Here is a 25,771-nt window from a genome sequence, read left to right on the forward strand (position 1 = left end):
AGTGATCACACTTAAGATATTCCTCTACGAGTGGACTCTGGTGTCATGACCATCATAACAGCCACACCAGGGCACATATGTGCGCATGCAATCAGCTGGCAAAGGAATATCCCCAGATCCCGGGAGGACAGCTATTCCATATAACAAGGGCCATGGCATTTCCTTTGTGTGGCTACAGACTTGTTATAGGTAAGGAGCCAGACCTGCTAATGCATTTCTTACAAGGTTGAAGAAGAGCAATCTTCCCTCCAAGGTAAAACAGAGAGGCAAACCTTAATTTTGGTTGACTGGGAAGTATGGCTGCTCTTAGAAAATGATGCTGATGCTTCATTAATACAAAGACTCACCAAATGATGCTTTAACTGTTTATGATTCTTCTCCATTCTCTCACTACTGATTGAGCTTAGCCAGTATCTTAATGCTCAGAAAAAACCACTACAAGTTTCACAGTTCAAGTGCAGAAATTCTTTGTCATTACTGATCATCCCAAGCATAGGAGACAGATTCCTAATGAACACCTTAGTGAGAAAGTATCCCAAAATATAAAGTTCTAACAGACATATTAACCTTGACACAAGCAAGATACCCCAAAATCTGGATTTGACAATTAGATCTGAACCTTGCTAGATATTCTACCTTCAAGCATTTATGAGCAAACTTTGCCACCAAAATAAGTTAGCTATTGCTGAATATAACTTGGCATTAGATCCTTTGGCACAATCTTTTGCTCAAATACCTCCTCCCTTTTGAAATCATCCTAATCCCAAGGGTAGGAAAAGCCTCCTTTCTCCCTAGACCCTCTGGTGTGTATTGAGAGTGAATTATATCATTTTTACTTATTTATTTTATTCTTTTTTAATTAAAATTTCCATCTCCTCCCCGTTTCCCATTTCCCTCCCCCTAATTATGTCATTTTTAAAGGATGCGCTTTGCTCACAACATTGAGATCGCATCACCGTGTTTAGGATACGGAACAGGACTAGACTCATATTCAACCAGCGTTTGTCAAAGGCGAGAAGGTGGATGAAGGCAGAATAGGAAACTCAAACTGGACACACCAGACACTTGGGTCTACTTACCTTAAAGGTCCAGCTCCTTCTACGAGGTCTGTGTGTACTTTGCTTCTGTGATTTGAGTATAATTTTCATTTTATTAGTGATGAAGTCTAAATATCTTTTCAAATATATCAAAACTCACTTTTGTCAGGAAGCCCCTATGCTTGTCTCTTCTTTTCCCTCTTATATACGCTCTCCAATAATGAATTTCTACTTAATGTTTTTTCTCTCGGTGATTAACTGAGCAACTGGAAGGTGAGAGTTTTCTTGTGTTTTTATCTTCTAAATTCTTATCGCAAAGCACAGACTTTTGGGTGGATGAACGGAGAAGGAATCTCTGGCCCTTTCATGTTAATCTCAAGATTAACCTTAAATTTTGAGTTATTCAGAAATTCTATCTTGAGCAAATAGATCATCTACTTAATTGAGCTCTTGTTTAGGAAGTTTTCCGAGTTCCATTTCTGGGTTACTTTTTTTCTGTTATGCTATCAAGGGAGAATGAACAACTCATTTCAATGTCAGCCCCCAAAACAGGATAACCTAAAGGACAGTGCATCACAGATTCGGATCATTCCTTCAAAGTCTACTGTAAATGGCACCATGCTTACTTCCTTAAGTATGTCATCTGTGCTGTTTACGTGTTTCTGCATTTCCTTCATTACATGAAGTTACACAGAAACCAAAGAATAAGAGACAATGGACACAAAATCTTGAGACAATCATTCCGACTCGGTAGATGGGGAAACTTTAAGATGGCTAAGGGGAAGAGGAGAGTCAGTTAGACTCGGAAAGCAAATGGGTGAGGTCATGAGGTCAGCAGCATGCAGGCTCATTACTGAGTCTATAAAGTATTCTTCAGAAATAAAGAAGGCTTCTAGACTTTCGTGATGAAAGGAGGGAAGCCAGCAGCTGTGTGTGCCTGTGCTATATCACACAGACAAATAAGGCACAGCTGGACACAGGGAAGAGTTATTGAAGATGTTCAACAGGAAGGATGTAAGTTGGTCGCTAATTTTATAGGAGCTGTCAAGGTAACTTACTTTAAGTATGTCTGATAATGTAATGTACATAACCTCTTCTTCCTTTGTCCTCCTTTCATCTCCTCCCACCTCCTCCTCTCTCTCCTGCCCCTCCTGCCCCCCCCCCCCGTGTGTGTGTGTGTACACATATGCACCTTCATTGTTAATTTGATACCAAATCAAAGTGTGGATGTTACTGCTCGCCATCAACTCTTTAAACTCAGATGACAAGACACTAAAAACACAAAATAAAATCAACAGTGGTATGAGTCTCACTATTTTCTTTTTGCTTTCTGATCATATGAGGCAAAGAACTTCTAGTGAACCCCCCCCCCAAAGTTCTAATCCATTAACCAGAGATTTTATTTTGCTCCACTGACTGCCTTGATTTTCATTGAGCCTTTGATTGAGACTGCTAAATCCCAGATAATATTAGGCAGGTGGCCACTTAGCCAATTATGCAAGAAAACACAGAGACAAGAGTTAAGAAAAACCAAACAAGGCACAAAGCTACAACATTCTACATTAATAAAAGTTTTAATGTACACTCAACTAAAAGATGCATATAAGGATGACGGAATCTCCGTTCACAGGCAGCTAACAAGATTAGAATTTATCAAACAAAAGTCCAGGTTGTGCATTTAAAGATTACAAACTATTAAAGTTGAAGGGGAAAAAATAAAGTTAACAATGGAAGCATTGATGACCTTAAAATGGGATGGGATGATTAAAGAAAGAATTCAAGTATTGTTGTAAAGTTTTTCAGACATCATCTCTGAAAAGCTGTGCATTTCCCATCTTTGCATAGTGAAAACAAAAGACAGCACATCACTTGGCAAAATTCCACAGCTCTATGTGATTCATGTTTCAAACATGCACCTATGTGTACTGCTCACTTAGCCGGGAGGAGTAGCTCTAATTCAGTGGGCTCATGCACTACCCCAAGTGAGCAATGACGCTAGCGCACACCTCCTCATCCAGGTGTCATTCATTACCGCAGCAAAAGAATAGCAAGTGAAATGGGAACTCGGTCTTCACTGAACAGTCTTGTTGGGTAACATTACACAGTGGCCAGCTTGTGCTCTGAATTCGAATGGATAAGGAGTATTCACACCACGAATAAATGGCATGTGCAAGAGAAAAGGTAGCAAAGGGTTTGAAACTTCATAAACTAACACCACTGAAAATGATGCTAACCCATTGCGTACAGTATGACTGCACTCCCCTTCAAGTCCGTGCACACATAGCTTAACACGTGTGCATTTTACACACAAATAATTTAACATTGGAGCATAGGTTTGCCTACCTATGAAACTGTCAGTGTGACCAAAAGTTACACTGACATTTGTCATATGTACATAATATTTGGGGACCACTGTGGTCTGATTTAAAACACAATAACATCGCACATTTACAATGTTGTTTGTGAAATGCTCAGAAGTTAACAATAGAGATCTGTTTTCTAACTGGCATGGTTTCGTGTCCAATAAAGTCACACGGTGCCTCGGAAATGGTGAAATGAGTAGTGTGGGTGTCAGCTGCTGGGTGTAAGTGAACCCCTTGACAATGCAACAACAGGGAGCGATGCCAAGTTATCCGAATTTTCTCCAACCTTCCTCCAAGCTGAGCCACTGCCTTTCCATAAAGGGGTACAACCTGTGTCTTATAAAACCAGGAATAAGGCCAATAAACCTTATAGATAGCCCTGTTGTCGCTATATAAGCAAACAGCAAGTTCAAGGAAGAGACTGCATACCTGCATAGCACCTGATTCCCAGAAAGCCACCCGAGGGTTCAGATGTCAGGTTATGGTCTGGGGTAGTATACAGCAGTCAAGATATCTGCGCTGCGAGTGTGCAACTTCAATAACTAAAGATATCTGCGAGGGAAGAGGGGAACTCCAGCTCTAAGCAGCCCATTTTCAGGAAATCCTCCCTTCTAGTCAAGAAAAATGTAAAACTCACTGCATGAGTCTTGTTGGAAAGGGGTTTAGAGCTAAGTGCAGATCTTGGGGGTTTAAATTTTAGATGGGGTTCACTGAGGCCATCCTGTACAAGTCTGAAGATCTAAAACAAAGATGGCAGAGAATTTCTTCAGTAAGTTGTTGCCCTAACACTTCAATGGAAGTTATCCTGGCTAAACGTTAACGAAGGAATGGGTGAAGGAAAGGTGAGGGAAATCCAGAGTCTCAGGAATGCCAAGATTCTCTCTCCCCAGCTACTGGAGGGAAAAAAAGATTGTGGGTTCATATGTACTGGAACCCCATTACAGTCTCCCAGAGTCCACAGGCCAGATAAACACTGAGGGCCAAGCGAGCTCCCGAAATCACCAAGCTGAATGACAGGCCGAATGACCAGAAGGCTACCCGCTACTCTGCCCCATCGCACTGGTGTTCTGAGGTGGGAAGATGAAGCATAAATGAAATTTGACAAAAATATATAGGAACAGAATGGAAAGCTGAACTTTCCTCCAACCTTTCAACATTTAAAAAGTATTAATTTTTATTTAAGGCTTTAAGTTTCTCCTCCTTTCACATTTAAGACAGGGAAAAAGAACTGGCTAAACCAAAAACTAAAATCACGAGCTTGGCACTTTTGTGATTCATTTGAGAAGGGTCTCTGTTTTCTTACATTATATACATGTGCTTATGATGACATCAAAAATTTTAGACTAATCAGAACATATACTCACATTTACATAATTTTTGTGTTCTTGATATGGGTTGTTTTGTGTCCTCTGCTTTATTTTTTCATAATTTTGGTTTCAAGCATAATTGCTTTGTTTTGTGCCCAAACTCCCTGTATCTGGGGCTACATCTGTTTTGTTAAGAAGCCCAACAATCATTGGACATGTTATAAGAGAGGACAGAGAAAATGAAGGAAAGAAAATGAGAGAAAAGAAAGAAAAAGAGGACGTGGAGCAAGCAACAACTCATGTAGGGAGAATCTTCGCAAGGAAAACATTCCAATATAGACAAGAGAAAATGGCATGTCAAAATCTCCTATTTCCATATTTACATTTACAAAAGAACTATACAACAGCATTGTTCAAATTCCAGATCCTATTTCCAGCAGATGCTTGGTCCAGGGGAGAAAATGATGGGGAAAGGGAATTCAGCAAGAGTGTAGTCTGGCTCAGTGCTGCCGTGGGTTGGTAGGAGGAACATGGAGGTGAGGGGAAGGGATGGGGCAGGGGCGGGTGGAGAGGATATGGAAGGGGGATAGAGGGAGGATGCGTTATCCAGGCCTAGGCAACTTCTGTGTGTTCATCTGTCATCTTCCCCTTAGGACTTCCACTGTAGGTTTTGCTGAAGATCGGCTTGCTAGCTTGGTGTTATATATGCCATGCAGTTTTTTTTTATCCTTTCCAAAATTGGATCTTCATGCCACTGGAGTTTGTCTTGGATAGTAAAGGGGAAAATCATGCCAAATCACTTAGAAGATATTAAGTGTCAGCAGGCTAAAGGGGAAATCATTTGCTTTGTGTTCTTTATTGCACTTTGCTGTTCTTCCTTTCTCCTTTAGTTAGAAAGAAAAAAATAGAGGATTCTAAACAGTTTTTTTTAATGACATGGTCTTTAACCCCCTCTCTTTTATTGACAGGTGACAGGAGGGTTTACTTGAAGTTATTTCCAAAAGGGACAGTTGTCTTGTACCCCATCCCCATTTCCACATTTCAGTTCTGTAGTTATTACCACCCAATGGTCTTGTTTCCAGACTTCAGAGTTCCGGCAGCATGGCTGAAAACCCATCACACCCAGAACCCAACAGTACAAGGTGGCCTTCCTCCAGTGTGGCTGACTCAGATGGGGCCTTGCTGAGTAGGATCGAACCTCCTCTTCTTGACGTTTCTTCCAGAGTACATTAAAAGAAGATTCAGGAAAAGGAAAAGAAAGGCCACAATATTAATCAGATGAGGTTGAGGGATAATGGATGGTAACAACAATGGTGCTAGTTCCAGTGCAGAGTAACCAGCTCACAAGGAAGCAGTCTCCAAAGTAACCCAGAACATGGAAGAGCAAATGTGCTGGAATGGCTTCCCGCTTCCCCACGAGATGACAAACTTCGGGGAGGATTCAGATTATTCATTTTCAATCACAAATTGGACTTCTTCCAGAAGTAAATGCCATTGCTAATTGATCAGAGGAAAAGCACTACAGGACAGCCCCTTCGGGGCTTCCTCCCGAGGGAACTAAGAACAACCCAGAAGGTCCTGGAGGTGTTTCCTCTACGCCCCCGGAGTTCTGTAGCAATGGAAGGCTCTTACATAGGTGGCAAAAACAAAAACAAAAGCCTTGTTGTGCCTGGTTATTTCTGCCTTGTGTGTGTGAGGTGGTACTCCACTATGGAACAAGCACTTTTAATGGCGGAAGGTTGACAGACAGAGTACACGGGGGAGGTGGTACACTCAGGAGAATGAACACAGGCTGGGTTAGCCAAGCAAATGCAGCAGTTAAGCTCTGCTGAGAGGAGCAAGTTCAAATGCCTTGCTCACAGTGTCCAGTCTCCTAGAAAGTGACTCCTGTGCAGAGAGAGAGAGAGGGAGAGAGAGAGAACCAGCAAGACACAACAAGGCAGCAACATGAGTTGACTATAACCTCCCCATGGTCTGGCTTCATGTGGGGCATCAAGCAAGGGGCTCATGCATTAGTCTGCAGACTGGCGGGCGCAACACTGCCGCCACCAAGGCATCATGCAAAACTGGAGACTGAGGAGCCCTCTGCTCCCTCATTCCCACGCCCACATACTCGGGGCCAACTGGATGCCTTCACAGGCCCTAAGCACCAAACATTGCAGCAGACTCCTCCTCACCCACGTCCTTCCAAACAAAACACAACCAAAGCTTGAAGCAGGCAGAAAAGTGCCTGCGAAGTTTCTGTCTTTCCCAGAAGACCCACCTGGCTGCTTCTCTTCCGAAATATCAAGCATTGCCGTCTGCAACAAAAATATCCCTTTTCTTTTTTCTGAAACTGCCATTGAAAAGTTTTTCATGAAAGTTTGGGCATGTTGTACTCTGGCTTAAGAACTTAATTCACTGCTGTAAACACTCTTTGCACTAGGGTTGCTGACTTTTCTTACCACCCAGTCCTCTGTGAAGGCAACGATCTTGATTGAGCACAGGCATCACTGACTGCACCAGAAGCATAGGTAAGAATGCACGGGGCATCTCTAAAATGTGTTCACCACCAAAGGAACTCTGTGGAGCTCGGGACCTGCATCTGCCATCGAGGCTCGTGCTCTCTGAGAAGATGTTTAAGAGAGGTAATTCCTACTAAAGACTCATGGAAGAGAAACACCAACTGCCTGACCTTGAGAAATTCCCCCAGAGGACCAGAGACCCTACCTAAGTCAGCTGTCCATTGATGGAACTCAGAAGAACCATCAAATGTCAACCCAGAGGACAGAACAAACCCAGCTAGCACCGAACAGGACGTGATCTCACTACCCAACTCGGAATTCTTTCATTCAAATGCAGCTACCGTTCAAGGTCAGAACAACTAGGCAGCCTGTTTTTAAGGAGAGATCTAAAATTCTCGTTCAGCCTAGCACCCAGGAAATGCTAGTGTCCAAAAGTGTGTGCTCCTCTTAAATGCCAGTTTTTGAAGCTTAGATTGCACTCTTCCCGTAGAACAACAGTCTACAGGGTTACCAGGATCTTGGGCCAGACTAAGGAGTCATTACCCTATAAAGCCCTATGTTCTCACTGAGCAGTACCAACAGCAGTGGAGAAAGCAAGCTGCAGCACAGGGGAGAGGGAAACCAGAGATGAGGAGAGAAAGAACCCTGCAAGCCCTCTGTGAGGTTCCTTCATAGTTAAGCCACACATCCACTAGGGGCCACTACACATTGAACACTGCCTGTCCTGGATTTTCCACATGATCAGAAGGCTCTTTCTGTTGAGCTTTAGTGTAACAGTGAAAACTATAATATAAGGGTCCTTGCTGGCTCCCTTTCCAAACTGTTTTGTCTGAATGCCCTCTGCTCACTGAATTTGGAAGGTAATTTTGCAATTACAAGAAGAAAGGTATTTCTGGACCATCGTAAAATATCAATACGTACCCTTAGGATTACCATGACAACATTTTTATCATTTTTTTGTACTTGTGGAAAATCTAAGTTTTTGCCTAAATGCATGTAATTATATACATCCACATGACATTAAAATCTCTAGATAACAGGAGACGGGTCTGCTGACAAGGATGGAGAGTTATCTACTACAACAACCTTTAACAGAATGATGTGGGGACGTTGTGCCTGAACATTTGTAAGTGCGTTCGTTCATGCCCAGTGCCCTGGGACTGAGGAAGTGAGCACCACCTCTGCCGGAACTGGAGTTTTAGACAGTTGCAAGCTACCATGTGGGAACCAAACCCCAGTCCTCTGCAAGAGCACCGAGTGCTCTTCACTGCCAACCCATCTCTAGCCACTTATTGTCACATTCTTTATCTGAATCCCCATGCCCATCAACAAAGACCCCCGAACACACACTTAACCTCTAGGCCACCTTGCATTGAGCTCATTTCCTTGGGAGTTTGAGTCAGGAAAGTCATACATGTTCCTGGTTGGCCTGGCATCATGGTGATGTATGAAGAATAAAGGGTCTAATCCAAGGGCTTAGACAATAAGAAACGTGGCTCTGCATTTGAATATGACATGGAATTTAGAAGCAAAAACAATAATTTAGTTATTCTGCTCATAGGGAAACTGGATAAAATTTATTCCACTTCCTAACTTCAAGAAAATTAAAATAATTCCCTTCCCCATAAAGATTCAGTTATTTTTCTGGCTATAGCCCTTCAGCTGTCATTTTAGAAGAGGACCAATTATGACAATCTTTTATTTGGATAAGAAATGGAATACAATGGAGCCCAGGCTAACAAAAAAAATGGTTTTGAGCTAAGAGAGAGTGGTAATGCAAGTGCTTTCTGAGAGAGAGAGAGAGAGAGAGAGAGAGAGAGAGAGAGAGAGAGAGAGGAGAGAGCCACCTGCGATAATCACGGGCTGATAAAGGAAGAGCTCAGCAAGAACTGCCCTAAGAGGACATATAACTGCCCACACAGTCTCTGCTGGCAATGGCGGAAACCCGTTTGCCATTGGGACCTATGGAGATCAGGTGGGATAGTGGCGCATGTGATACTTTTCCAATATGAAGACACTGTAACATGGTGGAAGGGCCCACTCTCACTCTGGCGTCAATGCCAGCAAATTACCTCACTGTCAGCTTCATGTCCTTCTCTTGCCCTGCCAAGAACTTTGTTTTCCCCATAGCTATTACTTGAAATATTGGTAAATATTGTGCGCATGGGCTCACATCTAAATCCTTAGGTTCAAACTTTGGGTGCCGTGCTGACTAGGCGACAACAGCCAACTCGACATAGCTCAAGTCACGGAGAGGGATGAGCTGCAACTGAGGCAAGCCTGCAGGCAATCTTAATTAATGCTCGATGGGGGAGGGGCCAGCCCGTTGTAGGTGGGGCATCCCCTGGCTGGTGGTCCTGGGTTCTATAAGAAAGCAGGCTGAGAAGCAAGCCAGTAAGCAGGACTCTTCCATGGCCTCGGTATTAGCTCCTGCCTCCAGGTTCCTTCCCTGTTTGAATTCCTGTTCTGGCTTCCTTCAGTGCTAGACTATAATACAGAGTGTAAGACTAACAAACCCTCTCCTCCCCAAGTTATTTTCTGGTCATGGTGTTTCCTTGCAGCAGTAGTGACCCTAACTGAAACAGGGGGGTTGCATAAGTAGCTTTCTTCAATGTAATAATAGCACCACAGTTTATTTTTTAATGCATGTACAAAATCTAGTTCCATTTTCCCTAAGCTTTGGGGAAGATGATACTAAAACAATCTATCATCTATTTTATCTGTTCAGACGTCTAGTAAAAGCCAGTTACTCCAGTAGTCTGAGTATCATTATTATTCAGTATGAATTAGGGACCAGGGGCCCGAAAGTCAACCAGGACAGGGTTAGTGACTCCCTCATCACAGCTCACAACCTCATTCTGTAGACGAAGAGGAAAAGGATGGAGCCAGGAAAAAGAAATGCAGATGCAGGAAGAAGCAGGCAGGTTGGTGTGTCAAAGCCTACATTTGTTTTCCACAAAATGCCTCAGAAGTAACCACAAGATTCTCAACACCTAGAAACTTAGCCATTCGGTCATGCCTTAGTACACTCCAGACCTCAAAACCAACATTACCGCATGCCCATTTGACATTACTCAATATATCTGAATGCACGAATCTCATAACAAGAACCCCAACAAAGAGTACTCTTTTCTTTTTGGGGGAATTCTACAACTTTGCATGTGAAAGGTCTGTGTACATTAACCAAAGGTTTCAGACTCTATATAAAAAGAAGCAACCTAAATTTGTGTTAATTTCAGATCATAATACATCTGATATATTTGCATAATGTTATGAACATAAAGTGCACCCCCCCCCATATCCACATCCTCCCAAAGTCCTGTCGTTCAACATCTAACTCACAAGTGTGCTGTAAGGAAAGAATCAGTGAGACAATGGTGAGTGGAAGCGAAGTTGTATCTCTTGCCTGTCTCCATGTGCCTGTGCAGGTAAAGGGTGGTTGTGACTCTCCTCCACATCTAACCTACTCAGCAAATCACACCTAAGGAGCGGTGACAGCAGGGAAAAGTGCTAGCTCCCGATCAATCGCACTGGTTTCCGGCAGCTTTGCTCTCTCCTCTTCCAGGAATAATGTCCCCATTTCAGGAAGGATTTCCAACAGCGCTATCTAGAACAATCTTCTTTACCAGCTATTTCCAATTTCCGCTTCTAAAGGAAACTTTTTATTTACACTGAACTCAGTGACACTCTGAAAGGCTTCCAACTCAGTACTTCAAATTATCTCTAATCGTCTTCAAAACTATCCAAGTGGTGGGAAAACTTGAGCATGATGGCTAAGCACAGACAGCCTTCCATTGTGAGGAAGGAATAACAATTCCCAGCTTGATACAAACTACCAGGCCTTGGTAAGATCTAAAGTAAACAGCATGGCAACTCGTAGCATGGAGTACAAGAGCGTCTCCAAATTCCCGTTCCAGAAGTTAAACAAAGAAGAAGTTAAAGCTTTGAGAAACATTCTTGGCCTGCTGTCCCCAAGGCATAAAAGTATTTAGAGCACATTTTGTGCAGGATTGTGCCTTTCTACACTTTATCAGAAGTGACAGCAGAAATCAGAAGGGGCTTTAACGGGGCTCCCCCGGAAGTGTCCCTGTACCACAGTCCCCACACAAAGTTGGCCTAGCTGGGTTTGAGCCTTGCTTTGGTTGACGGTGTCAACCCCTCACCCTATGCCCTGCTCTTCTGATGACTGCACAGCTCTCTTAGATGGAAATTGTTCGCACAGAGCCCAACCCACAAATCGACACAGTGATAAAGGCTTCTCCCCAGGACATGCGGTTCAAGCTGAGAGCCAGCCAGGCTGCTGTTTGAGGTCCTGCTACAGAACGATGCGCTCTTCTCAAGAACAAAGAAGCAGTGCATCTGGCATCACACGGCGTTGGGTGGCCATGAAGCGCAGGAGACAGTTTCTTGGGCCTTTGAAATGAATGCTTCTTAAAGCTAAGGAGGTGCACGCCACAGAATGAGCCGACTTTCTTTTCTGGAGGCGTATGTTATTTTTGAAAAGGAAGCATTATAAATAGAATGCACAATTTCTATAATATATAGTGACTTTTTCACAGTAGTGGGGCACTAAGAAAAGCTTTCCCCTGCAATGGGGAAAATCCAAAGAAAAACACACCACTTCTGAGATTCCCCTTATGTGATCCAGGATGGACAATGGTCTAAAATGAGAAGAAATCCAAATATGATGGGCCTGTTCAGCTTGCATGTTTCTGCCAGCATGCTGATGAGAAAAGTGCTATTTCACTAAGTGCAACTTTCTAGACAGCTGTGTAGAAACCAAGCTCCATTCAATAAACATTCCAAGTAGAAGCCTCTCAAATGCTATGGACTTATTCATTAAATCTTAACACCATAACAAATTAGCAGAAAAGTTTCATTTATTTTGATTATATCTTGGTATCTTTTCTTTCATAATCAATTTCTAATAATAATATTTTAACTGGTTTAATGAAGGCCACTACACGTTCCTTCCAAAGAAAGCTTCTTCCATTGAGTGGTTGGATGGAAGCAAAGTGGGGGCTTTGGTTTGACTGCAGGTTTTATTTCCCACTTAAATTCATCTCAAACAATCTGGATGAAACTTAATTTATGAAAGAGACTGTATGGCAGAGGAAGGCTTACCTACAAATAATAAAAACCAGGTCACCAGAGATCAAAACGTATGGAAGTGACTCTCTATTAAATCTGAGATTCAAAATATCCAGAATAAATAAACCATAAATATGTTTAAAAAGGTTAAACACAATAGGGTTTGTCTGTGATTATCCAGTATGGTCTACTTTAGTAATCTTGCTTATCAATATGCAATCCAAATTAAAAGTTATGAAAGCATAGCAGGCCACTCAGCTATGTACATGTTACAGTAAAGGCCACAAAGCCATTACTTTCAAATTTTGTTGGTTAGAGAAATAAGGAAAGTATTTTTTCAAGTATTTGTAAATAAATAATAAAGGCCTTCAAATTACAAAGTTGCATATGAGGTAATAGCTGAGGTTTTAGCTAACCCCCGTGGACTAGAATCAGTGTCTAGCAGAAACAATTAGGAATTTATGTGTATTTATGTCCAATATGTCTCCCTGGTCACCTAACTGTACCCAAAAGCACTCCTGGAGACTTGCTCCCACAAGCAAGAATGTCTCCTACTTAAGTGCTCTGGCTTCATATTCAATTGACCCTTTCCGTTGCCCATGCTTCCCTGTCTGCCTGCGGACGGCATTTGAAGCTCATGTCCTTCCTTTCCAACCCACTGCTGGGTAGAAGCACATTCTTTTTGCGGTTGTGCTCTTAACAACAAAGTCTCGTAGCAGGACCTCAAAACCAGGTTATGTAAGCAGAAAAGAGAGGTGCCCGAGCCACAGAGAAAAAGACATGCGGCATTGCTTACTTAAATCCCCAGCCTGTGCCCCCAAGGACAATAGCTGCTACCAGGATGGCACCAGCGATGGAGCCTATTATGAGATTGGTGGCACTAGGACCTGTGACAAAGGATCATGGGAAGAAAGTCATGTGAGCCACAAGGGAAAGGCAGGTGAGCAGCTTCAGGAACTAGAACCCTGCTGTGCAAGGTCCCTAAATGTGTTTGTTCATTGCTTTCTTGTGTTGGCTTTAATCCCATGCCGCATGCCTCCATCAGTGATTGGTTGGATTAGTTGCCTTTGGATCTACCCTTTCCTTGCCACTGATGTTAAATTCATCTTCCTGAAAACCTGAAACAGAGAAGCCCCATCTGCTTTCAGGGCACGTGTGTTGTCTTTTCCTCCTCTTTCCCCATATCATAAATCAAACAGGTTTGTGCAAATAAAGAACACGGCTCCATTAGCACGGGCTCCAGCTGATTGTCAAATACAGGAGATAAATGATCCTGTGACCGTGCTTCTCCAACCAAGAAGACAACCAACACAGCACATTCTTGATGGTTTTTTTTTTTTTTCTATACTAGGGAGAATTTAGTCAGAAAAGGTCAACCAATAAAGATTTGGCTTTGAAATTTTGTCCTCAGATATTTCTTCCTGGTTCTTCAATGTTAAACCCCCCCCCCCAAATAGGCTTGCAGGTACAGGAGACCTAAAATTTATAAAAGTAATCTCTAGGAAACAGAGGAGGGGAAAGACTTCGTTGTATTCCATTTGAGAATATCTTTTAAATTTTTATTTCTCACTGAGAAATCTGTAATGTGGCAACATATTTAAACAGTGGAGAAGACGCCAAAGACGACAATGTAGTGAAGAGACCACCACTGATAAGTTGGTAGAAATTACATAGTGAAGAGACCACCACTGATAAGTTGGTAGAAATTACAGCAACTCCACTCTTCGCCTGCATTCATCCCTTAAAGATCAAAACAAAGTTAGACATAGTTTACATGTTTAAACTAAGAATGAAATTTCACATCCTCCAGTATCTACTTTGCATACACACAGCAGTGCCCCCAATATCCAAATACCTTCAAGTGCTAGCAACATAGACCTGCCCGTAAGTCACAAACTACCCAATTTTGCTGGTTTTCCTAAAACCCTTAGGTTTATTACAGACATTCATCGCCAGACAGAAGAATCTTTCTTTTCTCCTCACAGTAGTGGACACCGTTGGTGACGTCATCACAACTGTGATGGCTCTGCCCAGAAACCACAAAGAACTAGAGGAGGGAGTGGGTGTGTAGAGGGTGGTACAACAGAGTTGCAAGATGAGGTCTTCTTTGGTTCCTGGGTTTTGACATGCTCTTAAATCACAGAGGGTCTATAGAACCTGAATCTCAGTGGCCTTTGGAGACAGACTGAGGATAATGAATAACAGAAATGAGAATGATAAATGCCTTTGAGAGATTGTATAGTGAGCACCAACTCCACTCATATTTGACATATCTCACTGATTCCTCAATAAGGAACATGTGAGGCAGGGATGTGGGACATCCTGACTTCAAGACTTGTGTTAGAAATCAAGGGTCAGCAGACCAGAGCCCGCAGATCAAATTTGTCCTCACTATCTGTTAGGGCAAAGACATTTTGCTGTAGCAAAGCCATGCTTTTTTTAAACCTATATACTGACTATGGCTGCTTTTAGCAGCAACGTTGAATGGTTGTGATGGATCCCTTGCAGCTAGGAAGACAAAACTACGGACACCTGGCCCGTCACAGAAAGCTGGTGAATGACAGCTCTGATGAAACTTCACTCTACTTCCCACATTTCCTTCCACTTCTCCACGGTGCAATCTGGGGAAATCGCTTTTTCAAAAGTAGTCATAGTACATGTATGCACCTAAACTTAAGTCAGCTTGCATTTTGTTGGCTCAGAAAACAGGTTGGAATCAAATTCAATACAGAATCCACGAGAAGTGATTCCTGGCGTACAGCTCTAAACTAAGGAGTAGAAATTTAGAAGTTAAATCTGCCCCTGGAAGCCTTATTGATTAAGTGAACATTGTACTATCAATTAATCCAGGGAGTATTAAAACTATGTTGTACTACATGGTTCTATTTCTTAAAAATTTACTACTTATCAATTACAAATAAATGGAACTTGAAGGGGGAAAGTCAGTAAGTCACTAGAGAAAACGTTCATGAAACAAGAACAACATAACTTATTTTTATGGAAAACAACGTACACTTACACACTTACCTGTCACAAGCATAAATAGCAACAAATTGGCCACACTGGAAAGGATGGATGGGAACAAATGCTGGCAACAGGGCTGTTTACAACAAAGGTTTGTTTTTTGGTGTGTGTTAGGGGGGTTCCTATCCATCTCTAAGGCTTGAAGCATGACCAGAATTTGTTGCTTTGGCTGTATTGGAAGGCACTGAAACTGTAGCCACTAAGCATCAGTTGAGAGGATCTTTTGAAAACTACCTTTCTTCTTAGAAGAATTTCACATAAATTTCCGTGCCTAGAATTTGGCCTTGGGATAGGAACATATAGCCAACAGTCACAAGGTGCATCTTGCAGGAACAAGTTCTTGAAGTCAAACATATCAACACTGCTACGTGCTTCATTTGCTCACAGAGAAAAGAAAATACAAGCCCCTTTCCAGTGTTCCTCCCTCTCTCCTGATCTAACTAGCTTCACAGACTATATTGATGGAACATGAGTTAAAGGGCACAGGGCTAAGCTGGGCATAAGGGCTCATATCTGCAATCCCAGTACTTAGGAATTCTGAGGCAGAAGGATTGCTGCAAGGTCAAGGCTAGCCTCGGCTACACAGTAAGTTCCAGATAAGTAAAGCACTTGAGTGAGACAAGACTCTGTCTCAATATCATTTTGGGAAGACCCAAGGCTGGCCAGGCCTTCCAACTACAGTAGAACAGCTTCGTGTGTAGCCTACACACCTGCTCCCCTCCTACTGCTATCTTGTGCCCAAATTACCTGATGTAAGGAGAGCTGATGTGTCCCCAACTAGTGCAACTGAGGGCTGTGCTGACAGTGGCCATGCACACTCTTTGGGCTAAGTCAAGGATAGCTTATGTCTCCTTAAGACTCTGATAATTCATTCTTTGGCCACTATAAGTGCTAGCAGAACCCCAGTACACAGAAACACAATGTTTGAAGGGTGACTCCTGCCATGTGTGTGTAAATGTTCTCTGGGTAATGAAGAGAAACAGGCTTCCTGACAAGCTAGCCAGTGCCTAGCAACCTCAGGCATCTGGAGAGTGTGGATCAAGGGCAGCGAGAGAGCTAAACTCAAGCCTCAGGAGCATTTAATGGATAAGTGACACACGACACACTGGGTAGACACCGCATATTTGAAAGACAAACCAAGCAGATGATTTGCAGCTGTTCCCTAAGGTTGTGTGGGTTTGAAATCAATATATTTTCCTTTTTCGTGTTCCTTGCTCCAGTGTTTATGAAAACTTCAAAGTTGAACTATGAACCAACGATATAACAACAAAAAGGAATAAGAAAGCAGTGTCTTTAATATCTTCTTTTGAAAAACTGAGTTGCAGCCCTCTCTATCATTCTAAACAAATAGAAAAGCAGCCAGCGGCTGTCGCTATCACCATCTTTAAAAAGTGTGATAGCTGTTGGTATTTCTAACTGTATATAGATATATAGAGATTAATTTGAGTGGTAAAGGTAAATTTCTTACAATGCTTCTATAAAACTCTCACACAAAATCATTTTGCCAATTAATAGAAAAAAATTAAGATCTGTACAAGTAGGAGAGCGAAGGAAGTTTTGGGTTCTTGCCTTAATTGTGAAAATTGTGAATAAGTACCCCAACATTGTTTTATGCCCCACATTGTTCCAGACAGGAGAAGGTTCTAAAGTGCATGAGAAAATCACAAGACACAAAGACGTCCACGTCACACCACAGATCACACCAGCACAGAAAATGACCAACAAGACAAAACATGAAAGGGCCAGGGTTCAAGCGTCACCTCATACACCAAGCACCAAAGAAAGACACGCGGAAACTCACGAGGGTATGCTTACTCTATGCCCCACCCTGTGCCTCCAAAAATCACCCCCAGGGCCAGAATGGTGCCAGCCACAGCCCCTATGAGCCTGCTTGTGGCCATGTTCACTGTGTGGAGGGAAAACGGAGATTTTTTTTTAACAGAGGAAATCACACACTGATTTCACTATCATACAAAATAATTTCTCCAGGAAATGCTCTGAAAGTTAGCTAAATGTGGATATCTTTGCTTTTAAAGTTTGAAACTGAGATGGACATACACTGGAGAATATATGAAATATTTTTTATCTTCAAACTCTATATACCCTGCTTTCAAGTATAATCCCTTTAAATATTTTTAAGCTCATAAGTAGCCCAATTTGAGTTATAGTTCTTAGCAGTATGAAGTAAAAATTTAATTATATTACAGCAAATCTGTATTTTAATTATAAACTAAACATTAATGCATAATTTTTTCAAACTGCAAAATATGCTTAACATCATCTAAATGAAGAACGCATTATCCAATTTTTTGAAAAAACATTCAAAAGAGTACCTTTGAAATTCTGTGCAATTTTCCTGGGAAGTTATTAGAAGGTATACTCTGAATAACTACAAAGTTTGGATTTCAGTCAGAGGGAATGGACATTTGGTTCTTTGGCCATAGAGTCCAGCAACTATCTGTGTGCTGAGAGGAAGCCAGTGTCTCTGAAAACTGTAGAGGTTGCTGTAGGATTAGCAGACAATTACTGGTGCACAGCAGAAACACCGTGCACCACCACTTCCGTGCAAAGCTTTCAAGTGTTGGAAAACAGCCCTGGAACAGGAAAACACCCAACACTTTCTCTACACAAAATCAGATAATTGAAATAGGAAGGAATATTATTTAGGGTTGGTTATGTCTGTAAGTGTTCAAGGGAACTGGTTCACAGACACTTAGCTTTTGTTTCCACATAAATGAAAGGCAGTGAATGCCTATGACCTTACCAACGGTAACAGTTCCCGTCAACAGGACTGTATTACACAGACTGAATGAACACAGGGCAGCAGAACCAGGAGTGGAGAGTCACAGCCTCACTGTAATGGTTCCTAGCGCTCATGGACCTTTTGATAAGATATTGTCTCAAAGGAAGAGACCCCTGGATCTCCTCTAAGTACCCTAAGCCTGCCTAGCAATTTCACACTTTTATAACAAGGCAAATAATATAAATAAGAACCTAAGAGTTAGGTATCCTTTAAAAAGTAAAGAAATAGAAAGACAACGAAGAACAGAGAGTCTAGTGAGAGCTGAGGGGAAGAGAAGGACGCGCTAGGTGGTGACCCATGACATGACCACACGTGCCCAAACAAAATGATCCTACTATAGTTCAGAGTTCCAAACTGTGTAGACAAACTTGGAAGGAAAGGTGGTCTAGGTATAAAACTTGTATTGTTTTTAAAAAAGAAAATCATTGATTTCAGAATAACAAATAAACAAATGTGTTAGTTTATAACTTTTTAGGGGAGGAGTACTGGCTCTCAGAACTGAAGCATACCGGTCAGTCTACTTCCCCCTCAACTCTTCTGTAAGGTAGCTACAATAAATGACACAAAAACATTTCCTTCCTCTCCCATAGAATGTGATGCTAAATTAATACTTGTTAATTTTTAAAATTATAACTACCGCATGAAAGAGGAATAATAATTTTGCAAACTCTCCCATGTTTGTTGTGGTGTAATTCCTCCTTGGAGAAGGGAGAGGATTAGGTGATCCAGTGTGCACGTATTAGAAACCTTATCAGGGAAACAAAAAGAAAAAAAATGCTGCAAATACTTCAAGCACGCATTCCAGGCCGGCAGATAATGGGCCTTAATCAGTACTGAGGAAGAATAATTATCTTCAGATTCGTAACAGACAAGTACTCTTAACAAAAGCAAATGAGAAGAGGCCGGGGAAGTGGCTTTCTCGGAGCCCATCTCTTATGTGCTTTTGACGCTCTCAGCCCCGGCACACCGGAAAGATACAAAGATGTACCAGGTCCCTTGTTATGCTCCCGAATGAGGTTTTACCTCTTTAAATTCAGACTCAATCTGTTTTCAGATCTATGTGGCAGGGACTGATTGCATGACCGTCAGGTGGGCAGCATTTCACAGGGTCAAGTTTGAGGACAAACTGCAGCTGTTGTTAACAGCTACAGCGGAAAATTGCAAATATTTTTCCTTGAGCCTTTGGAAGCTCACGACGTCGCTTTCTCCATACTCATTAGTTTATTGTGTTTTTGTTCATTATTTTGCTCATTCATATTCATCCATTATCTACAAACGCCTCTTTTCCTCCTAGGCTTTATGCTGTGCACAAACACACGCTTTTGTTTTCTCCTACGACTCTGACCATGGCTCTCTCAAGGCTCACAGCTGATAACATGCTACCGGTTGAGGGAAGCTTGATTTTGTCCCCTCACCGTCTGACACACTTGCTTTTCTTTACAGCGTGCGGGTCGATCACGCTCATTACCTCAATATCTTTGCACGTGTGTGTGCCGTCTGTGGGTTTATTATTTTCAGTCCTGCTTCCTGTTCTCTAGGTTGACTGGTCCTTAAAAAATACAACTTTTAGTAACTGTGTAATATTAAAATGCAAACTATAAATTGTTTCCTTCTATTGAAAAAATAAGATTCTCTATTTTGCATGTAGAATTTTTGCACAGATAAGCAGACTTCACACATTTAAAGGATGCTGCTCACTTAGAAGCTGCGTGTTCCTTTCTTAGAGTTTCCAAAGTAGGAAGGTGCGAAGTTTCACCTATGTAATTCCAGAGGCCAACAGGGACTAAGAGCTTCCACCCCACGGCACTACAAAGGCCGTCTGCAGCGAAGCCGGCGGCAGTGAAGCCGGCAGCAGTGAAGCCGGCGGCAGTGAAGCTGAAGCCAGCGGCAGCAAAGCCAACACTGCTGGTGTCTAGGCCACAGTTCCTCCGCCGGGATTTACTTTGCTAAACTGAAGGTTAGAAATAAACACTAAATTCACCCTTTCATTTTGTAGTATAATATTGATATTATAAAAATATTTTATCTTGTTAAAAATTTCAGTTTGTTAGACATAAAATCAGATCTTCTCTTTTCCATGAAACACAAAATAAGTTCAATTTTAGTCTCCTGGAAGACATGTCTGGAGGGACAAGGAATAACTTATTTAATGACAAATATTATTTCAACTGACTATAAAGGCACATATTTATAATTCCAGCAGCAGGGGTCTGTGGGTTTTCGGGCAGCCAGAGAACTACATAGCAAAATACTATCTCAAAAGACAAAACAACAACAATAACAACATCTGAAACACTGCAATTTATGCTATCAACAAAAATACAGAAGCTTTTCTGTATCTATACAAGGTAACTTCATAGCCACTAAAATATTTTAAAATACAGTAAATCCTTAAGCTTTGGTGAGTCTGTAGTTAATAAGAAAGTGCCTAACATATAATTATACGTAATACATCATACTCACATATGAGAATCATTTAATGATCTGAGCTACAAAAATCAAAGGCTGGTCATTTGGAAGTCACCTAAAGACTCCATGCTAAAGCTACAATAAATAATATCTGGTGAATTATAAACATTTAGAAGTCACTGTTTTCAAAATTCTAAACTCTAATAATAGACTGTTTCTTCGGAGCCATAATAAGCACTGCTGGCGAATAATGGATCCTCTAATGGGCTTAATTGCTGCTGGGCTATCGTCATGGCTTCTTCTATTGTGCACAAAGAACAAGCAGAAGGGCTTAGCATTCTGCCTTAAATGAGGCAGAGGCAGAATAGGCACTGAGGTTAAGCTCATGTGATCACATTTTATTTAATTATCTGTTAACGCTGATAATTAGTTTTCTCATTTGTGATGCAGTGGGTCTGGATGAATTGCCTTTAAGGTCCTTTCTATCTCAATTTGATGACTATGGTCTTCATTAAAGAGTCTGGCCCAACCTTCCTTCCTAGGAATCCTATCCATGCCCACAGCAGTAAAAGTGACATAACCCACTTTCTCCTCTTTCTCTCGTCACCGTGATGACAGTCATCAAGTGAGAAGAGCGCATCATAGCCACAATATGCACTGAGCACAGTGAATGCAAACTAATAAGAATGAATGGGTATGACTCACCTTCCAGAAGGTAAAATCTCTCTCTCTCTCTTTGTGTGTGTGTGTGTGTTTATGGGTACATGGAAATATGACTGCACATTAAGAGTGAGGACTTATGTGTGGAGGCCAGAAGTTTGCATTAGGGGTCTTCCCTAGTCACGTCTCTACCTTAATTTTTGAGGCAGGGTCTCTCACTGAACCTGGAATTCACCATAAAGGTTTTGAACCAGAACTAAGGTCTTCATGCCAACACTGTTCTCACAAAGCCATCTCCTCAGTCCCTAGAAAGTCCTTTAAACATAATTGTAGGGCATTCTATCCTTGCATAATAAAGGGCAATAATTCCTCTCAGTTGTCTTAACACAAACAGGTTGACGTAAGAGTAACTCAAAGGCTTTCTCATATATAATCAATGGCAAAATAGGTATGGATGATGTGTAATAGTAAATAATAGTTTTCTGAAAATCCTTTCCCAGAGGACTGGAAATATAGCTCAGTGCTAGAACTTGCCAAGTAAGTATGAGTCCCTGAATTCTACTGAAAAGAGAAAAAGGGGGTAGGAAAAAGGACAGCAGGGAGGAAGGAAGGAAATCCTCATCCATATGCCTTGTGGGTCTAGAGATCATTCTCAACTGTCTGTGGTTTGGGGTCTGGCAGGAATAACCTAACCATGGCACTATGGGTCCTCTGTAGACAGCCTTGGCCAGTTCATGTTTAGATTCTACCCAGATCTATATGATCTGCCTGGAATTGAATTTAAGATCTCCGATATAAGGAAGTCCATTTCTGACATTCTCAAGTCAGTGGAAAGGGAGCTGAAGAATTTGCCTATTCTAATGTGGTCTTGATCCAAAGGGCTGCAGTTGGGTTCTGTTTATCTCTTATGCCAAGTTCATGATAAAAAGGCAATATTGTAAAATTTGATAAAAAAAAAAAAAAAAAAAGCATCTGGGGAAGGCAGAGCAAGTGCAGCCAAACCAGCTGGGTGCTGGAAAAGACGAAACAGAAAGTCACTATCAAGGGAAGCTTGGCACCCATGCAGAACCGACAGTTGAATAAGTTTGGTTTGTTGCACGGATGCACTGACTTTGTACAAACGAGCATGTGTAAACGGAAGATCAGCACTAAATTCCACATTCTTTTGTTGCTGTTTTTGTTGTTTCCTGGCTGCCCTGGAACTCACTATGTAGTAGAGCAGGACAGCTTCAAACTTGAGCCTCTGTGGCCTCGGCTTCCTGACGGTTGGGATTCTGGGGGCATTCTACTTCTTCTGGGAGGGATGGAATATTTGCTAAACACCCAGTAGGTGCAGAGCACATGATCCCTTAAGATACTAGACAGACAAAATATATCTGCCAAACGGGTGAATACCAAGGTCAAGGGTACAGCTATACTCTCTTTCAGTATGTTTTAACAGGGATTATAAACACTAAAATTATAAAAATTGACAACAACATTGTAGAATGTCTGATATCCGTTGTTTCTCATTTTATTAGTGTATTCATTAGTCCCATATTCATATAGAATATGAAGAGATACAAACAGTTAATGGAGCTGTTATTTAAATGTTTCTAGATTTATTTTATGTGTGTGTGTTTTGCCTACATGCACGTATGTATATCACATGCATCTTGACCCCCAGGGAGGTCAGAAGAGGGCGAGGGATCTCGTGGAACTGGAGCTGCCATGGGGTGCTGGGAACTGAACCCAGGTCTTCTGCAAGAACAGCAAGTGTTCTTAACCACTGAACCATCTCTCCAGCCCCAAAATAGAGCTATTATTTAATTGTACTAAAATTGTTTGATTTACCTGGACATTTGTTTACAAAATAACTGATTTATATTTATGTTAAATAATGACATTTTTGTTTAATCCAAATTGTTAGAAATTCACACTGACTTCAACCGTTTTATAACCAACTTGACCCTGTTACTTGCTGCCATCAATAAAAGGAGAAAAAGGAAACTGAGTGACCAGAGAGCGATCATTGTGAACGTGCATGCTAATCACCTCTGAGCTGTGGCGCTACAGACACTTTTTACTGTCTTTCATTCCTTTCTTGTATTTCCTAAAATAAATACTTATTTTCTATAATAAACATGCATAATTTGAATTACAAACAAAGGGCAGAATATTTTCTTAAACAGTAAAGATTGCCATCGTGTAAGATGGGAGAAGGCCAAACAAAAGACAGTGGTAAACATTCTCCCGTCTAGACAGAGACGTTTGCCTTGTGGCTCCAAGTTTGGCTTTTCTTGGTGAACGAGCAGGTGAAGAGATGGCAAACAGAAACAGTTAATAAAGTCCCACTGCATCTAACACGTGGGCAGGGTCTACAAGAGCTCTGTCAGCATACAAACATGCCTACGTGTCAGGGAAGGAAGGAGCACGGGGCGTCTCTGACAGTCACGGCCACACTACACAGAGGGGTTGGAGACAGAAGCTCGGTTCTCTATTCAGGGCCTAAATCTCTGAAGCTAACTTCTGAAGGTGGAGCCAGGAATGCTTTGTTCTAGTTTTAAAGTAACAAAAGACTGTGAAAGCAGAGCAGCTTCGCTTTTAGAAACAGAGGGAAAACAGAAATAGACTGTGCGGGTGTGATGATTACTCCCATAGAATTTCCATATCCTGGGCATATTAAGCCGAGGAAGGAAGGGTGTTTGGATTTGGACACACTCACTGTTAGGGGACTCACACATGTCCAGCCCAGGCTACGCCTCTTCCGGAGCTTTTGTCTGCATTGAGGGGCATGTTTTCCTACACGCAGAGTTTAAATGAGCTTTCACAAAAGAAAGGTGATCAACTCAGTGCTAGTCCTGTGTGCATTTTCCTGCTTGCAGGGAGAAAAAGGCATGGCAGATGATTATAAAGATACCATAAGCAGCAGCATCGAGAGAAGCTGCGGTACAACGCTGTGGTCAAATGTCAAAACTGCTACAAGCAATTGTTTGCTTTCTTGGGTACCAGAGGCTTAGATGCCACGTGAAGCTTATTGTAACTGACGGTTTTTCAAGATCGAACTGAGGGGGGGAAGGGGAAATAATGAGAAAATGACTGTCATATTCATTTTTACATAGGCAATACTATACAATAATGTAATCGAAGCAAGCACGTTCCCAGGTTGGCCTCTGGTTGCCTGGGTAACGGGTATGTCACCTGACCTCAGGGCCTGAGCATTCTCATCTTCAGATCACGTGATGACTATGAACTCCACAGACTCATTATGCTAAATTCTAATCTCGCTCTTCTCCTAGTGCCTCCTTAGAACAAAGCTGCGGCCTTTTTTTTACGTCTCCTTTGAAAAACCGAAGCTATCTGAAGAACTGATTCTTTTGCCAAATCAAAAGAATTTGTTAGAATGTGGCATAAAGGGCTACAACTTTCCTCGGCAGAGAATGCGATATTGAGGAAAGATTTAAAAAAAAGTCTCATGTCAGCCCCCAAAACTGTAGCTATTTGAAAATGGAACAGCTTGTAAAATAATTAGCCTTTGTGGAAGTAGGGGAAGTATAAGCTTAAAGGACAGAGAAGAAACCGGGATTAAAGGACGTCAGTATATTTGTCTCTTCCTAATTCAGTTCTAGGTTAAGAGGTAATTTAAATATGCCCTGGAAAATAGGACACACAGAAAACTGTGCGTCTTTACGGCAAAACGATGTGTTCTGCTGTGCCTCCTTCCACAGCCGCAGCAGCATGGGCCTGGTGCAGTGGGGGACGTGCAGGCGAATGCAGCCTGCAATGAGATAAAAACCGAAATCACACAAACCCTTAGGTCCTTCGTCCTTCGGGGGGTTGGGGTTCCGAACCGGATCCCGGATGCTACAGTCTGTGCCTGCCCAAGTGAAGTCACAGATGCAGGTGGCTTCGTTACTACACACCTAGGGAGGAAAGAGAAGAGATGCGGTACTGTGCATCACCAAAGGGGCAGGGTGCTAAAGGGGTCTCTCAAAGTCATTTAGAAGGCTTTGGGGCCTGGGTTGATTGCTCAAATTACTGAATTTTTTTTCCTGATAACTATAAAAAAAATGATTAAGATGAAGCAAACTTTTTAAACTTGTATTAGTCGTGATGACTTAGATACACAAAAGTCTAATAAAGGAGTCTTTTTCCCAAAGCAAACATTTCTAGAAACATCCATGAAAAACATACATGTTTAATTCACTAAGTTAACAGTCCCGGGGCTCAAAAGACACTTCCAAGGGGCTATCCTTGAGATAAAAGGCACACTGCGTGACCTCACCACGCCTAGCTCATTTGGTGGCACTTTGCTTGCCGGATAAGCACTGCCCCCTCCATCTGTGGAACCACTCTCTCCTAGCAGAAGCCTCCATCAAGCCGCAAATGGCATGGACTTCCAATTTACATGAATCAAATAAAACCCTCTGCAAACTAGAAAGAAAGGTGCTTAGACCCTTTTATCATTAGAAATGATCAAATCAAATGCCAAAGCTTTTAAATCTCAGGTACTGTGGTATATGATTATGATTATTAAGACTGAACTTTGCTTTTTAAAAGATGGCAAAAATGAGAGGGAAAAAAAAGAAAGCAA

At 41.8% G+C, this 25,771-nt stretch overlaps 1 protein-coding gene across 3 annotated transcripts in view; it reads right to left on the bottom strand.

The window, feature by feature from the left end:
* Positions 1 to 2,598: 2,598 nt before the first annotated feature.
* Positions 2,599 to 25,771, bottom strand: part of Adam23 (ADAM metallopeptidase domain 23) — a 158,845-nt gene continuing 135,672 nt past the window's right edge. Inside the window, exons 24-26 of one of the 3 annotated variants that reach the window (XM_057751383.1) lie at positions 24,989 to 25,100; positions 13,099 to 13,189; positions 2,599 to 5,923 (exon numbers count right to left, since the gene is read on the bottom strand). In XM_057751383.1, the coding sequence (XP_057607366.1) occupies positions 5,875 to 5,923; positions 13,099 to 13,189; positions 24,989 to 25,100 (252 nt within the window). In that variant the 3' untranslated portion in view covers positions 2,599 to 5,874. Of the gene's footprint in view, positions 5,924 to 13,098; positions 13,190 to 17,122; positions 17,233 to 24,988; positions 25,101 to 25,771 lie in introns of those variants that run through there. The other 2 variants (XM_057751389.1, XM_057751398.1) reach the window with 2 other exon arrangements.

The sequence above is a fragment of the Chionomys nivalis genome, chromosome 2, assembly GCF_950005125.1.
Source record: "Chionomys nivalis chromosome 2, mChiNiv1.1, whole genome shotgun sequence".
Taxonomy (NCBI): Eukaryota; Metazoa; Chordata; class Mammalia; order Rodentia; family Cricetidae; genus Chionomys; species Chionomys nivalis.